Here is a 16344-nt window from a genome sequence, read left to right as displayed (position 1 = left end):
CGGAATCAGTTACAAAAATTGGTAACTCTTCCTTTTCTTCAGCGCGGGGTAGCACATTTCGGCACTCCGTGTGACGCAATGCGTGCACATTTGACCTGCGTGACCCACGACCACGCTCAAAGTATTATTGCAGTCCCTCGCTGGAGGTGTTGTTGGCTCTCTTGTTTCCGTAATCTCCGACCATCACTCCTTCCCAAGAATGGGTACCAATTGTGCTATTGCTACAAAAAACGCGTTTCGACTTCTAGCCTTTTCTTGTATTTGCTATGCTTCTGAGCGCCCTAAATTATGACGCAGCCCTTCGTCTGTTTTTGGGAACCGTTGGTGATCGGTGGCGCGAAAACCGGTGTCTTTTCTTGTGTTTTCATAATATCCGACCACCCCCAGCAGATGTCTTCACACGAAAGAGAACGCACATCACTGATGTAAATTTCGAGTATCAGCTTCTTGTGAAGTGGCCCCTTTAAGTATGCGGCGGTAACGTAAAAGTAACTCGTTACCTTTGAGTAACGAGAACTCGTTACTTTTGTATGTTGGTAACGAGTAACGTATTTAGTTACTTTTTTGTGAAGTAACGAGTAACGGTATTTAGTTCCCTTTTTTTGGTAACGGGCACAAGTCTGGATGGCCTCCTGCAGGGTCCCTAAAGGCCATTATAGTCATTATACAGGGCCTTTCCTTCCATGTCTGTGAGGAGAAGAAAGGGATTGACCTAGAACGACGCCATCCCGGTGTACAACGGATGTCTTAGTACGTGCCGAATATGCCCGAGTATTGACTGCGGCACGATAGGGAAGAGCAAAGCACTCCCGGAATCCTGTGTCGCGAATTTAAGTTCTCGCGAATCACTCCTCAAACCAGCTTTGTTCGAAAACGCGAAAATATTTTCCACGGGGAAAAAACGACTTCTACAGTATTCTCGGGAGCGAATTTAGCGGCGAAGGGAGTACAGTTGGCGCCGCGCAGTGGTGAGCTGCCGCGCGGAGTGGGCGCGTTTTTTTTATTCAACCCGAGTAACCGGAGAGTTTGGTATGACCTAGCATCACGTGACCCTGGAGTAGCCACCCTTCCCCGGGAATTTTCGGGCGGTCGGAGTCATTATGCGCTCAAGATGGCGGACGTTGAAGTTTCGATTTGCGCCATAGTGTGTATTCAGAAAGAGGAATGGGGGCAACAATATTTTTCTGTTTTCTCTGGAATTCGGGATGAAATCGGGTGCTATTAGCACTTAGGTGTTGTTACTTGCTGCTGTTACTCAGCTGTGCGGCAAGCAATCCTCAGCAAAAGTTGCATGTACCTGGTGGTCAAGCCTGCATTCCTCGAGAATTCGAGTGTAGTTCGTTATCGGGACCACTGGGTTTTAAAACTTAGTGAAACAGTTTGAAAGCTAAATACCGCATATGCGAGTGAAAGAGGGTCATATACGGAAACTAAAAATATAAGAATAATAAAATTGTGTGGTCTAGAACCTTTTTTATATGCTGTCTAATAACACAACCTGAAGCACTTCTAGAGCAGGACGACCGCCGTCTTGCTGAGCCTAATGGATCTGGAGGTTGCCATCTTGTGAAATGTAGGAAGCGTCTAGTTAGGTTAGCGTACCTCGGTAAGGTTAGTGCAGATTAGGTCTGTAGCGGTGACGACGACGAGGCGGTGCGCTCTGCCCTTCGCGCGCCGATATTCTTGGTGCCCTGTCTTGTCTGCAGCGGGCCGCTCCCCCGCAGCGCTCCAGAATAAAGTACGATGTCACTCCCACAAACTGGTGACCCGGACTTGAACCGTGCTTCTCAGCCTTCCGCCAGCGATCACGTTTCTCCGCCGCCCCGCCCACAGCCCTCTACTTCCTACGATTACACTGTCTCAGGGGCATCGCAGGCACACTTTCTTTCTCTTTTTTTTTTTGGGGGGGGGGGGCGGTGCCGAGATATTCTCGCCGGCACCAGGCTGTGCCGCCGAAGTGTCTTTGCCTCCTAAGCCTACATGGCGGATCACGTTGCAGAAATCGGCGATACAAGTTAATTTTTATGTGTTTCACACAACCATATGACGTTCATTCTGTAACCTACTGTAACCATTCTGCAATGCTAATCCTATAACTGTTTACCTGGTCATTTTCTTTCGTTAGAAAAAGTCTCTGGTCGATATCTCTGTTGCAAAATAAACTGCTAGACATAAATGTTTTGTGGTCCTCCGATTGTAAAATAAGCCGACGAAAATGCAGTCACGCCAGGGAAATTGCGAACAGCGAACTCAGACTAACCTGAATAAAAAATGCAAACACCCAACTTGAACTAATCTGTTAATAACCAACATGCTGTGCCGACGCGTCCGCCCTGCGAAGCATAAAGGTCGTTAAAATGCGGCTTTCATTCGCTAAAACAACTTCGACAGATATCAAAGACAATATCAACAATATCCGCTTTTTAAACATGGAATGTCATCTTACGAAGCAATCGAGCATTATCCATGTTTCGAGACCGTGAATTTCTGTGAGATCAGGAATTTCGCAACCGGGAATATCGCGGCCCTAAAAAATAATCATACCGTATGAATAAGAACCACATGCTGTATAACGTAGCCTACAGTACTGCAAAATACTTGCAATTCCAGATGAATAAAAAACACGGCCCATTTAGGGTGCGTTTTCTTATTCAACTCTGGCAACTCCGAGTTACTCTCAGTCGGCGAAAAATAGCCAGAGTAGCAAAATTAGCGGAAATGACGTCATAACTCTGCGGCGAAAATTAGCCAGAGTAGCCAGGAGCAGCAACTACTCTGCTCTGAAGAAGGGTAGCCGTCGTTCTGACGTCACACACAAGATACCAGACGACGGTACGTGGTCTGCTACCAACCGTCCTGTTGACAGACAATTTCGGTGGTGTTCAATTTGGAAGTGTAGGACTGGTTAAAAACTGTCGAACATTTTCAAAATCTGCTAGAATGCACGCATGTGCGGTAAGTTGTTAAACAGGCAGTATACCACCACTTCCACATCGTCTCGCCCGTCAGGCCAGTCCGCCATTTTGAGCGCAGAGTAACTCTAGCCGTTCGAAAATTACTGTCAAAGGTGGCTACTCTGGAGTCACGTGATGATAAAGGCTCTGACGTAGTTACTCAACTCCTGGCTACTCGGGTTGAATAAGAAAACTGTACAAAATGTACAGTTTTCTTATTCAACCCGAGTAGCCAGGAGTTGAGTCTTGGCAGTAATCTTCCAGTAAGTCACACAGATAACACTGGAAAATTTTCCTAAACGAAAAGCTTATGATCAAGCAAGAAAGAGGGCCAACTGTCGTGTGTAGCAGACGACAAGTACACACGCGCGTGTGTCTGACGTCAGAACCCTAGCTTACCCTGCTTTGGAGCAGAGTCGAGAAGGGTTGTTACCATGGTTAACCCTGGCTATTTTTCGCCGCAGTGTTATGACCTCATTTCCGCTACCCTGGCCTACTCTGGCTACTTTTCGCCCACTTGGAGTAACTCGGAGTTGACAGAGTTGAATAAGAAAAAGCGCCCACAGCATGCAACTTGACGGAACCACGACAGGGTCCGAGACAGGTCATCGCGACGTGTCGTGGTCCCGCCAGGAACATGCGCCGTTGGGTCCCGCGTATGCGTTCAATGGGAGTGGAAATCTCCATGACGCCAGCTTCCGCGCGATGGTCGCAGTCTATCGCAGTCACAATCTGTGGTTTTCGCACACATGCCGAGACGATGTTGGATGGTTGGTTGCCCTAATTCACATCAATATTCGCGGGGCATCCAATGTCATATGCTTCCCAGTGACGAGACGGACAGCTTTTGATGGCACGAAGCAATCTGACCGCCGGAATGGAAACACGGTGTGGTGCTATCGACTGCTCGTGTTTGTAGCGAACATTTCTATGATTGCGATTATGAAGGGGACGTTGAATACCTGTCCAAACCGGGGAAAGAACATCCACCTAAACGACGCAAAAGTGTGAGTAGTTTTCGTTATTGGGGCTAACAAGGAGCTCTGATTCCGTGTGGTCCACATGCTATCACAGATTTCAGGATTGTGTAAATGGGTTCAATCTCATCTGCGTGGCTTGGAACCTTACGGCCGCTTACGGCACACAAGATGGAGAGAGTAAAACAAAGACAATATAGAAGTTACCGAATATAGTAACTAAACTCGGGTGGTGCATACTTTAACAGAATATTTGTGTAATATATTGAACAGATGTATCCGTTCTTTTCTCATCACTCATCTGCTTTCATGTTTACAGGTAACTTCCTTATAGGGGAGCCTGAAAGCCCTGATGTGAGACAGCATGATCGCTGCAACCCACTATTCAGAGCAGACAAATGCTGTGCAGCCTCATTCCAGATTTCTCTTTGCAGTATTGTCTTGCCTACCATTCGGGCTCTGTACCATTCGAGCTTTTTTTTTTTGTTACTTGATTTCAGTCTACTTTATCATGTGCACAAATATGATATTGACGAGGACGCTTTCTTGTTGACATCTGAATAAGCTAGCAGGCATTACCTTCAAGCAGGCATTAATTCGGGAATTTCTTCAATAAACCCTCAGCATTGTTTTAGTTATTTCCTTGGTATTCTATGATATGGACGATTTTGGTCGGGGACGAAAGTGTCCATATAACGAGGCTCGACTGTATACAAGTGGGCCCACATCCGCGGTGGAGCCTGCACAGCTGAGAACTCTCTGTCCACGTGGCTAATGTGACAGTTCTTTTACGAAGAAGGCAGATTTCCGCCAGAAGACCAAAAAGCAGTTTATTTGAAATAGTACCAATTACTTCAGGGTGTCGAACCGAACCCGAACAGGAACCGAAAACCGTACCCCAACCGTTATTTTTGCCGGAACGGAACCCGAACCGTAATTTTCATGACACTGCTGAACCCGAACCGGAGCAGAACCTAAAAAGATAATAGCGATAACCGGTTCGCAACAAAACGGTTCGGACATAAAAGAAGTCAGCACAAGAGTTCGAGTGCCTCTCAATCCCCGAATGAGGACACATAGGTCTCCATATCATGGATTTCGCAAATTTTCACCTAGCAGTCAAACGAGGACATATAGTAAGTATGCCTTCAGCGTCTTTTTTAACACGTTGAAGCGCCGTTGTCCTTGTGAGTGCCGCGGCTAGCACCCCACGCACGCGCTGCGGCGTCTGCTCTTCAGAGAGGAGGCGCCACGCGGACGAATGAAGCAGGAATGGAGTAGGCCAGTTGTGTAGCTCTATAGGACGAACGTGTGATTAAGAAAGCGCCCAACATTTCCCTTTACACGTGAGCAGTGAAAATTGAACAAGTCAGAAACATGAGAAGTGGAGAAGGAGCGTACGCAGAACGGTGCCTGTTCCATTGGTCGTGGTTTGAAAAGTAAATGTAGTTCTGCTTACTGGTAGTGCAATTGTATCGTGACCTATTACCTTTGTGTTGTGGATTACCTGGTACACTGCTGTGAGCTCGGACAGAGCAAGGCTGGCAGACTCATTTTCGACATGCTTCAGTACGGCTTCAGATCGATTCACGCTGGAATGCAGTGTGCCGGCAAGTACCGTCGTCTATGTAAAATGCTGTCCATCTTATTACGCCTTCTTTAAGTGTAGCGTGTGAAAAAAGATATTTGGGGAACAGAAAGTAGCAGGACTACACAGCTTCATCAGCGTGGACGCTATTTGCAAGTGTTTGTCCATTTCTCCTTTCTCTCGCTAAAGGGAGTATCTGGCCACTAAAAACGACAATGCAGACAGAAGCAGTTCTCTATTAGCCACGCATTTCCTCATAAAAGCAGTTTTATGGGAGATATAAAATGAAACATTAAAGCGGTTCGCGAACCGGTTCGGGGCTGCGAACCGGTTTGTGAACCGGTTCGATTTTGGCGTGGCCGAACCGGAACTGAACCGAAACGAAATCCAAGCAACCCGAACCGAACCCATATTTTTTGCGGTTCGACACCCTGGATTACTTCTCTTTCTTTCTTTTTTGAATTACAAAGTATAGGGCATGTTACGTGACTACTGGGGCTTTTGCCTCCTTCCAGGTACCTCAACTGGTCACTTCAAGCTTATGTAACAGTGTAGTATAAGGTGGCAATGAAGCACGTGAGCTGGTGTCGTTAGTTTGTGTCCCTCAGTCTCAGGGTTCATTATGAATGTATTACATAGTATTGCAAACCTGGTTGAGCAATAAATGCGTTAAACAACAAACAGTTGTCAGAAATACATACGAAGTGCAGAATACTCTTACAGAATACGCTGCAGTTGAGTTTCCGTAGGTATGGTTGTTGTTAATGCTAACTGTTCACATTTACGACATACTCAACACTGAATACCTCATAAAACACAAATTCTTGCCTGAAACATAGTCTTACGCAAACAATAAGTCCTTCGACGGAAGGAAATATGGCCAGCCCGTCGCGTCTGTAGACCACGAAATCCAGAGTAAGTCAGAATCGCTTGAAAGCGCGAAGCTGCTTTGAATAATAATAGTAATGGTAATGAAGAACACGAGTTGAAACAAGGTAAAACAAAACATTAGACAACCCAGTCTTTTACACTGATAATCCGTACAAAGAAATCGAGCAACAAAGGGGGACAGCTTCCAACTATCACAGTCGCACTTCACGACGCACTTGCTTTGTTGTCAGATGCCAACACGTAAATATAATTGCAACGCCAGGCAACCACCAGACACTTTTCAATCGTGACGGCGATACAACCCATACCAGTGGTTTATGCAGAATTTCGTCCATGGAGGGGTGTTGGGCTGTACGAGGGGCTGCATTTACATGCTTTTAACAAAATATTGTGCAATCTCACGAAATTTTAGGGGGGGTCTCCTCTTAATTTTTTGGGGTGTTAGGAGGGTGTAGGGGGAGGGGTCTGGATAAATCACTGACTCATACAACGTTGTGGTAAATCGCTAGAGGTCCACGTATCTCGTCAGCAAAATCCTCATAGCCACGGGATGGGTGCTTGCGTTCCTTGCTGTGAACGGCCGCCCAGCAGAAGACGATCACACTCGACGAAAAAGCACAGCTCACATGCCATACCTGCCAGCGCAAGTGTAGCAAACGATTCACACACAAAAAAGCTGTTCATTACAGCGTGTTATCCGAACGCCTGCAACGAAGAGAAACGTAATGATTCAGACCTCAGACACGACCAGAGACCTTGTGACCTTGTAGGTGCGACTGGTAGACTGGCTGGCGTCACTGCGCTCACAGCTGGGGCGAGCGTTGCTTGGCATTGCGCAACACCGGTGACGTAACGGGGCCAGCAGCACAGCACGCATAGTTGCTCTATCCACAGGAGAATGCGCGCGGGAGAGGAGGAATCAGGAAGAGAAGCTTGAAGAACTTGAAGCTTGAAGAAGCTTGAGAAACTTGAAGCGCGCGCTTCTCGCAGAGTGGAGCGATTTCGCCCGGAAAAAATTCTGGCATAGTTTCTCGGTGGGAAGAACCGTTTCTAGAAAAAAACATTATGGGGGGCTCGGGATATTTCATAGTATCTTTAACGGTGCAAAAAATGCTAGTTTCGCTAAATATGTCACATCAAGCTCTTCTATCTCACAGACAAAGAAAAAACTGTCAGGTGCAAGCAGCGTAGAACACTGGATGTCTGTCGGACGTCCCAGAGGACTTGTGGCCTGGACACTTGAACCTGTGAGCGTACATATATGTCGGACGAAACTCGTTATCCCCAGGATATTCCAACATCCAGCTTCAGGCATACACTGGATATCCTTAGGACTGCCATGCGTTGTTGGGGCATAGATCACCGCGTATGTCCGTTTCTGGATATCCTGAGGATATCATTTCCGCGCTTTATTTTCTTCATCCACGCTGGATATCAGAGGGATATCCATCAAACAGACAAATCCGACCACGGACGTTAGGACATTAATCGTACATCTAGTGGATATTCTGTGTTGTTGGGGTTCCTGGAAGAATGATAGGATACTTCGTCTCTTCTCGAATGTCACTGAATCGAAGACGTGTTTCGAGACGAAAAATGCCGTCTTTGTCGCGGCGAACTACGAAATTTCGGAGATCCTGGAGTTGATCAACAAACGGACTGAAGATTTACTGCTGTACCACCCAGTAGAGTTGGGCTTGTAAAAATGTTTGGGCTGTAAGATTCTGGCCCGTTCGAGAAGCTGGTTGCGGCGCTGCGGCTGCGGGTTGCGGCTGGTTGCGGCGTGTACGAATCGTAGTGCCCAGGCAGTGATTGCCAACACACGATGTAGACTTCTCAAGTCATCGAGATCCAACACTGCTCAGATAATGTACCAAGATTCCAGCCTCGGTTGTTTTTAGCTGTACCGGTTTTTTATGACGATATCCCGTGCCTTCTAGAGATGCATGGCTCAGGTTCCTGCAAGGTCAGTGACTCTCGTCCTGATGAAGCCAAGTATGTCCCGACCACCATCAAAAGTCAAACTGAGTTTGACACATGAGTGAAGCACGCTGTTAGTGGAGGCTCTCTTGTACATGCCTTCCATTTGTTTTTTTTAAATTCTTGGTTCCCCAAACAGGTCTTTTTCTTGCCGAAGGTCCCTAGACTATGGAAAAGTCGTTCCTCGCTAAAACAAGAGCTCCTTACGCGAGGTTCAGTTCCTAGAACTCAAGGCACACAGAGTTAACTCTTTAGTGCACACGCGTTGCGCTGCAAAAGGTGCGCTGCATTCCAACGTGCCCAACAGCTCCTTCCATATTGATCCTCATTCGATAAAAAAAAAATGCATGGAGGAAAAATATAAGTAGCGTCTTGCTTTCAGTAAGAGAAAATAACGACACAGGTTCAAATAGAAAGCAGAAGCCACATGCCCAACAAAAATGCCTGCCTATTCCGCAGAAAGCATGCAAAGTCATAAAGAGAAGTACTTACCATCCAGTTGTTTTCGCAGAGGACTTTCAAAACGTCCCTGGATTTCGAGTTTCCCTTTAACGTCGTTCACCCTCACGAGGACGAACTCCCCCCTTCCGTTGAAGGTGTAGTTAGCCTGGTCGAATGTGAGGAAATGTGGATCTCCGAATATGGCAGCTGAAATGACACACGTTGTTCTTTATGTGAGGAACTGGAAGTGTTCATACAATCACGTGCATTACGGCATATGTGATGTGGTTTTGGAGTACCTTGGAATCGAGGGAACCAAAAATTTGGCATCTTACAAAAATAGGGCACTACAAGTCGTAGAATGGCCTGCGATTACCATAACTAGAGCCTGTGCTTATGTCAACCATGATTCTTTCTGTATGGAAGGTCTGGTTCGTGTTGCCGACCATTCCCTGCTCATCACCCACTTTACTAAACAGGTGCTTTCTTTTCTGTTTTTCGCAGCCATACACCTTGTTCTTGAGGCAATTAGGAAAAGTTTTCGACGGTGAACAATTCCATTTTCGCTAATTTCTGAAGATGAATGAATATGATATTCTGAAATTGACGTATTCATAATCATTACGGCATTTACTTACAACGGCGAGCGACAGCATTTCTGCAGTGTGTGCTCGGCCAGCTGTGGGGCCCTAACGAAGCAACAGTTCTGTGGAAGCCCCTACTTAGTGTATTAAAAAGGAAAATGCTAGTTGCAGAGCAGGGTATGAAAACCAAATTATTATTTAGTTAGCAATTAAAATCACCCACATTTCCGAGAAGAATTGCACTGGTTTGTCGCACAATGCTGGTCAAATCACAAACGATGCTATTTTAACAATGATTGTTTAGTGTCCGCAACACTACACGATGTCAAGCGCACACATGCCGAGGTAGCGATGATGAGCATTTGTCCTCAGTTAGCGCGTGCTACCTATGTCACAGGACTCTAGTCTGTGCAAGCAGATCAAAGCTTTGGATTCAGAGCCGCCGATATTTCGAGACTGTTCTTCTATTTAGCGAAGGTTTTAACGTTGTTCCTCAAACCCTTAAAGGGGTTGGGAAACTACGTACATGGATAGAACTTTGTCTCTGACAGGGTCTGTACGCCTCACTGCACGCACTTGGTATGCAGAGTCCCACGTCCCACATCCTATTATTTTTTATGCTACCGAGTTTTAAAGGAGGAGGAGGAGGAGGAGTGTCGTTGGGAGGAACCCGAGAGGTCTGCCTGCCTGATTAGGCGGCATGTTTCTCGGGAAGGGAAAGGGGGTGGAGAGGAGGAGAGGAAAGGGTGAAGTGGAAGACCGAGCGGAAGGCTCGGGGGGAGGATAGCTGCGTCCATGGGCCGACTTCAGGGGAACTGTGCCGGCATACGCCTATTACACATCTGAGGGAAACCCATGAAAAACCCCAGACGGCACAGCCGGCCCGCGGATTCGAACCGCGGACCTCCCAGTCTCCAAGCGCACGCGTTACCGCTGCGCCACCGGAGCTGGTCCGAGTAAAAATCTCCCATTTTCGAGGATCGTGCCGACCGTGTCGTCAAGCGGTGCCGAGTAGCTCCATGAAATAGGCGGGAAGTGACGCTTTGACCGGTTGCTCTATGGCTCTACGTCATAGCGCTTCCGCTGATTTCCGTTTCCGTTCCGAACATTTCGCCGCGGCTTGTGCCAGGGGGGTCGGACTCGCTCAAAAAAGCGTGACCACACGGGAGGTGTTGCTGTCCGTTGGCTGCTTCATTCCGCTAAACTTGACGTGCACGCTTTCCTAAATTCATCACTTGCTATCTAAATTCGGCGTACTATGGGCGTACCTCATATGTATTCGTTCAACAAATAAGCAGTGAATGTTTTCCCACTACATCACTTGCTTGTGTGCTGCCATTCGTTCGCCACTATTATCACGAAACTCGACAGACCAGAGCATGGAATGGCGCGTGGTTTCGTTTTTGCCATTTCCGGTTCCCGTTGGTTCGCAGAGCAGCATGAAAATCGCGGTTTACTGTGTGTATTCATCTTTGGAATTCTGTTGCCTTCGGAAATACATGCCTAAATTTGTTACGATGGGTAACGATTTATTGATTTCGCTCGCAACTCGCAAAGCATACAAACGCCACTTCAACAAGTCATCATAGGCGGTGAACATCTTCATCCGTGTCGGCGGAAAGCAAAGGGTTGGCGGTGTCGCAAGTAATGTCATAGATAAGATATGATTCACGTTTGATATGGCAACGTTTACCTTGCGATTCCGATAGCACTACTCAATTCTGCACATATCCCGAAGATTCGTGCGAACTCAAGGCAGTTACACGGCTGGCCTCGCTTCTTACGGTGGACGCCGTTGCCTCCATCGGCTCGTTCCCCCGTTTGTCATCCCACGTGACTGCACAGGGTTGGCAACAAACAGAGCAGCTCCGCTGTAGTTAGGGGGCTGAAATTCGTCCACTAACACTGTCCATGACCAACGGATGGCTGCGCCCGGGCGGTTACGCTCGCGGATAGGAGAATCCCATTGACGGCGCGCCAAGTACGTTCTCTAGAGTCTTTCTATATTAACTCTATGCCTTGTCCCAGCGTTCGTAGAGTCCCTGTTTACAGGGCGTCGTATGAGGACGGGATCTACCGGGTACTACGGGCGATACGCACTTCCGTCGCGCGCTCCGTACTACGTCATACCGAGATCGGGCGAGGAGGAGGCGAGTCAAGAGTGAAAGGATCTTCTCATATTCAAAGTGCCATAATTCCGTGACGCGGGAGCGCAGCGTGAAGGGGTTTCGACGGAGATGTTTGGCATCCATAAATCTACATTTCAACCATGATTTCGTGTAATATACGGGATTGGGCTCACAACCCCATTAATTTGCATCCCAAAAGGCAACCTCATTTTAAATGTCCAGAATGTCAGATACCAATTGCCGCCCTTTCAGGAATTCTTCAAAGTTGGTTAGCCGTAGTTCTTCTTGATTGTCTTGGTATTTTCCCCCCTTTGCGCATATGTTCAGGCGTTCTTTCTGATCCACTCATCTGCCTTTACCATCATGATTACTTCTCACTCATTCATTTGAGACAGTCCAAAGCCAATATAACAAAATTTTGTTGAGCAAAGTATTGTAGTATTCCGGATAGGAATGGACCACATATGGATGTCCGGTTTTGGAGTGACGTTAGCAGGTGCGGAGGTCAGGGAACCTAAATAAAGGTGGCACAAGGTAGTTTTGAGAGTTGCTAAACATAAAGGCCTCTACCCGAGAAACGTCATCATGACGTTGGTATAGACAGAGTGAAACCGAAACAAATCGGAAGGTGACGGCTGGGTTCCACGAATGGGCACTTGTTCGCTGCCTCCTATTGAGTGAAAAGTAGGACCGAAGGTCGCGTCCCTTTCATGGACCATCATAACCCCTCAAGACCCTGGCTTTCGGGCGCGACCTTGTTCGCCCCTAGCTTCGAGTGTAGTTCAACTCTACCAAATTGGTGGCGCTGTCGAACACTATGACGTCATTTGTTTACAAACAGGGAGAGGTCTGTTAACGACTGTTTTCTGGATCCTGTTGCTCTGGAGCTTAACAGGGCAAAAATCACAGGCAACAATATGATAGTGGAAACAGCATATTGCTGAGATCGGAATCATTAGCATGCAGTTGATAACGTGGCTTCCTAAAGTATCGTATCTACTGCACCCAATCAACGGAAAAGATCAACAGAGTCATGCACGCTCCCATTCACTCTAAATCTTGTAAGGCAGTGGTTCCCAAACTGTGGGTCGCGATCATCATCATCATCATCATCGCGTGGGATCGGTCACGCTATTCCCTCCTTCTCCTCACGGGCATGCATGGTCAAAGCCGGCAAGCCGCAGGCCGACGTCCAGTCTGTGGTGCAGTCATTGACGTAGCCACGGGGGGAAGCACGAGCATTCCCTATCCTATCACGGGCCGACCGCAGAGCGTGCCTTTATGGTGATGATGACGAATGCACCGAAACGTCTCTTTTGCCTGTTCCAGCCTTCGGAATAGTTACTCGGAAAAATAACTAAGTCACAGTTACTGCACCAATAAAGTAGATTAGTTAGAGTTACTCATGAGAAATAGTGTTTAACTTAAGAAGGAAAAGAAATCTTGTCCGTCAGCTCTCAAATACGGGGGGCGTTCAAGTCAAACCGGGACTTTCTGTCTCCTGAGCGTACAAATGGCTCGCGCTACTTCTTTTTCATCATTTTCACACGCGACAGGCCTCCGCGTTCACCACGTAGTGGTCCAAAGTTTGTGCGAAACAGAAGACACGTGCTAGACAAGATGGCCGACAACGAGGTGAGCGCGCACATCGAACAGCGAATTGTCATGAAGTTTCTCGTGAATGAAGGCGTAAAGTCATCTGAAATTCACAGAAGACTTCAGGCCCAGTATGACCACGATACACTTAGCCGCAACAAAGCGTTTGAGTGGTGCAAACGGTTCCGAGACGGCCGTACATCAGTGCAGGACGATCCCGGCTGGGGCGGCTCAGAGCCCAGTGTCAGAGTTCCTGAGAACATCCAACTTGTGGAGCGCCTGATCCTCAAGGACCGACGGATAACATGTCTCGAACTGGCTCGAAAGACGGACCTTTCTGTGGGAACGTTGAACACTATCATTCATGAACACCTCCAGTTTCGGAAAGCCGGGCCAGGCCTCCACAGCTCCCCGCACTTGCGGCAGTAGAAAAATAAAATCACGTCACAGTCACGTGGTGTTACATCGTCAGGCATCATTACGGATGCCCATTGGCCAAAGGAGGATGCGCGCTCCGGGATTGGGTGATAAAGTTTCGAAATATCTGACAGCTCACTTTTCGCGGGCAGTCGGCCAGGCGGGCAGCTCCAAGCAAGGTCGCTGCGTCTCCGCGGCTCGCCGATGTCGGTTGACCACAACGACCAAAGTGGAAGTGTACGCGCGGGTTTGTTCGTAAGCTATAGTGACTCTGGCCATGTACTGATCTCCGATAAAGTGTCAACCTACGGACATTCTTGCCGGGTCGGAACTGGAATGCTTGGTGAGCTGACGCCTGAGGAACACTTTCGAGCGCTGTCGCATTTTCAAATACAGTGACTAAGAAGAGAGTGTTCGCAACGACAAAAGTATTTCCCGTGACTGTGTGACATACGGTGCATCGCCAGAATGAGAAGAAGATGCTCATCTGTGGAACGCGCACTCGTGGACTTCGCAGAAGTAGACTGTATGTGTGCTTTGCAAGTTCGAACTTGGTTTGGTTGCTGTCTATTCAAGGAACGAAACGTCCTGTACGCACGGTGAATATATGAGTCATACATTTGAGTTTATACGTTGCATCAATAAATATGTACTTCGCCTATCAAAAATGTCTTAGTTATTTTGGAATAACGGGCGCCAGGTATGAAAACCAGTAGAAGCCAATGGCAGCCAGGGCCGGCCGAAAGCCGAGCCAAACTGAGAGGTTGCTGATTGGTTGGCTGTAAAGCATCACAACGCATTTTCATTGGTCGTATGTCCAGTGTTGCCTGAATTATCTCAAACTATGGGCTCTATGGGGAGCTGTGGGCGCCTGGCCAGGCCTCATCACCAAAGGAGTCCTCCTCCTACAGGACAATGCACGCCCGCATACCGCGCATCTCACGACACGCATCTAACAGGAACTTGGCTGGGAGTTGCTGCAACATCCCCCTTACAGTCCAGACCTCGCCCCCAGCGATTTCCATCTCTTCGGGCCACTGAAGGCGTTCCTTGGGGGCCGCCACTTCAGCTGCGACGACGAGGTCAAGAATGCGGTCCGATCATGGCTGCTACGCGTCGGTAAGGATTTCTACGCTGCTGGCATCCAAACCCTCGTGAAACGCTGGGGCAAATGCATTAGCGCAGCTGCAGATTACGTTGAAAAATAAAACTAATTTATCGCCTGTAAGTTCATGTTACTTTTGCGAAAAATGAAAAGTCCCGGTTTGACTTGAACGCCCCTCGTATCGGGGCCAGTTCTCAGTTGGCGACGCCCGACGCGACGTCGTGAGCGGGCGGCCGAAATAGACGCGCATTTCCGGACTCGGGAGAGGAAAGACGTCGAGCAAAAAAAAAAAAAAAAAAAAACTGCCATGCCGACCTTCTTTCATGACGTCGGCGAGAGCTGCCGAGAAGGACAGCTGGCGACCAATTAGGTGACACAGAAAGGCCACGCCTCCTGATTTTTCTTTGCTTTGGACGACGGAATGGCACTGTGGTGGGAACATGAAAATCGTGGGCGCTGACGGGGCGGCGGAAATGCGCCTCTACTTCCGCCGCGTCGGGTGTCGCCAAGTGAGAACTAGCCCTTACTGAGCTGCAGATATGATGGCTGGGCACAGAGACGTCACTCTCGCTACTCCGCCAGATAATGTAATCCATCACACTCACTCTGCTTCCGTATTGGCCGTGACCGGCCGCATGACACTACGTGAGCCCTCCCCCATGGCGGCGCTGCAGTATCTCTCCTGGCGCGCTATTGTATCGCCTTATCTCACACGGCGTATGTACTAGATGACGGACTAGATTTCTAACACGACCAACTGTTGTCACTTCGCAGGAACTTTCCAAATCAACAAGGAAAGATTCGGTTTGAACGAAAATTTATTTTTATTAGCTTATGAGCTACTTGTACAAGTTACATTTGCAAATATGTTGTAAAATCCAAATCACATTTAAAAAAAAAAGGACGTGCCCACACGCTTCGTGAATGAATGTCGCGAGACTGTGCAGCGATAGCCCCTTAATTTTGACTGCATGATCAACGTAGTTTAAGAATTTAAAAAGTCAGTTACCTGAAGGTGTGCCTTCAAGTTCGACGTAGACGCCTTGCTCGCACAGTAAGTTCCATTACATGTCCTGCATCGAACTGAGATTGCTATCTTCACTAGAAACCAGATCAAATGTTTCCCGATACATAGGCCAACTTTACTCTAACTTTACTTCATTCATAAACCCTGAGATTGATGATTGATGTCAGTGACCCTGATTGATGTCAGAGCCGAAATGTCTAATTTGACCCTGTTACGAGACTACACTTCCTCATTGCGGCTTGCGAGAATAGCCTCAAATCGAGGTTGGTTTCAGATTACAGTGCACCAACGCGTCAATCGTTTCGTTTGTTGGTTGTGCGCATGGGTGCCCTCCTCCCTCTCCACCCTGCACGGCGTCGCCAGACCTCCACAGCTCCCCGCATTTGCGGCAGTAGAAAAATAAAACACGTCACAGTCACGTGGTATTACATCGTCAGGCATCATGACGGATGCCCATTGGTCGAAGGAGGATGCGCGCTCCGGGATTGGTTGATAAAGTTTCGAAATATCTGACAGCTCACTTTTCGCGGGCAGTCTGGGCAGTCGGCCAGGCGGGCAGCTCCAAGCAAGGTCGCTGCGTCCCCGCGGCTCGCCGATGTCGGTTGACCACAACGACCAAAGAGGAAGCGTATGCGCGGGCTTGTTCGTGAGCTAT

The 16344-nt window shown here is 48.0% G+C and overlaps 1 protein-coding gene across 3 annotated transcripts in view; it reads right to left on the bottom strand.

Annotated features, from left to right (window-relative positions):
* Positions 1 to 16344, bottom strand: part of LOC135394410 (protein mesh-like) — a 159434-nt gene that overhangs the window by 31187 nt on the left and 111903 nt on the right. For all 3 annotated transcript variants that reach the window (XM_064625139.1, XM_064625141.1, XM_064625140.1), the window contains one exon: positions 8883 to 9038. In XM_064625139.1, the coding sequence (XP_064481209.1) occupies positions 8883 to 9038 (156 nt within the window). The remainder of the gene's footprint in view (positions 1 to 8882; positions 9039 to 16344) is intronic.

The sequence above is a fragment of the Ornithodoros turicata genome, chromosome 5, assembly GCF_037126465.1.
Source record: "Ornithodoros turicata isolate Travis chromosome 5, ASM3712646v1, whole genome shotgun sequence".
In the NCBI taxonomy this organism is placed as follows: Eukaryota; Metazoa; Arthropoda; class Arachnida; order Ixodida; family Argasidae; genus Ornithodoros; species Ornithodoros turicata.
Note: the sequence above shows the minus strand (reverse complement) of the source record. Positions and strands in the feature narration are given on the sequence as shown.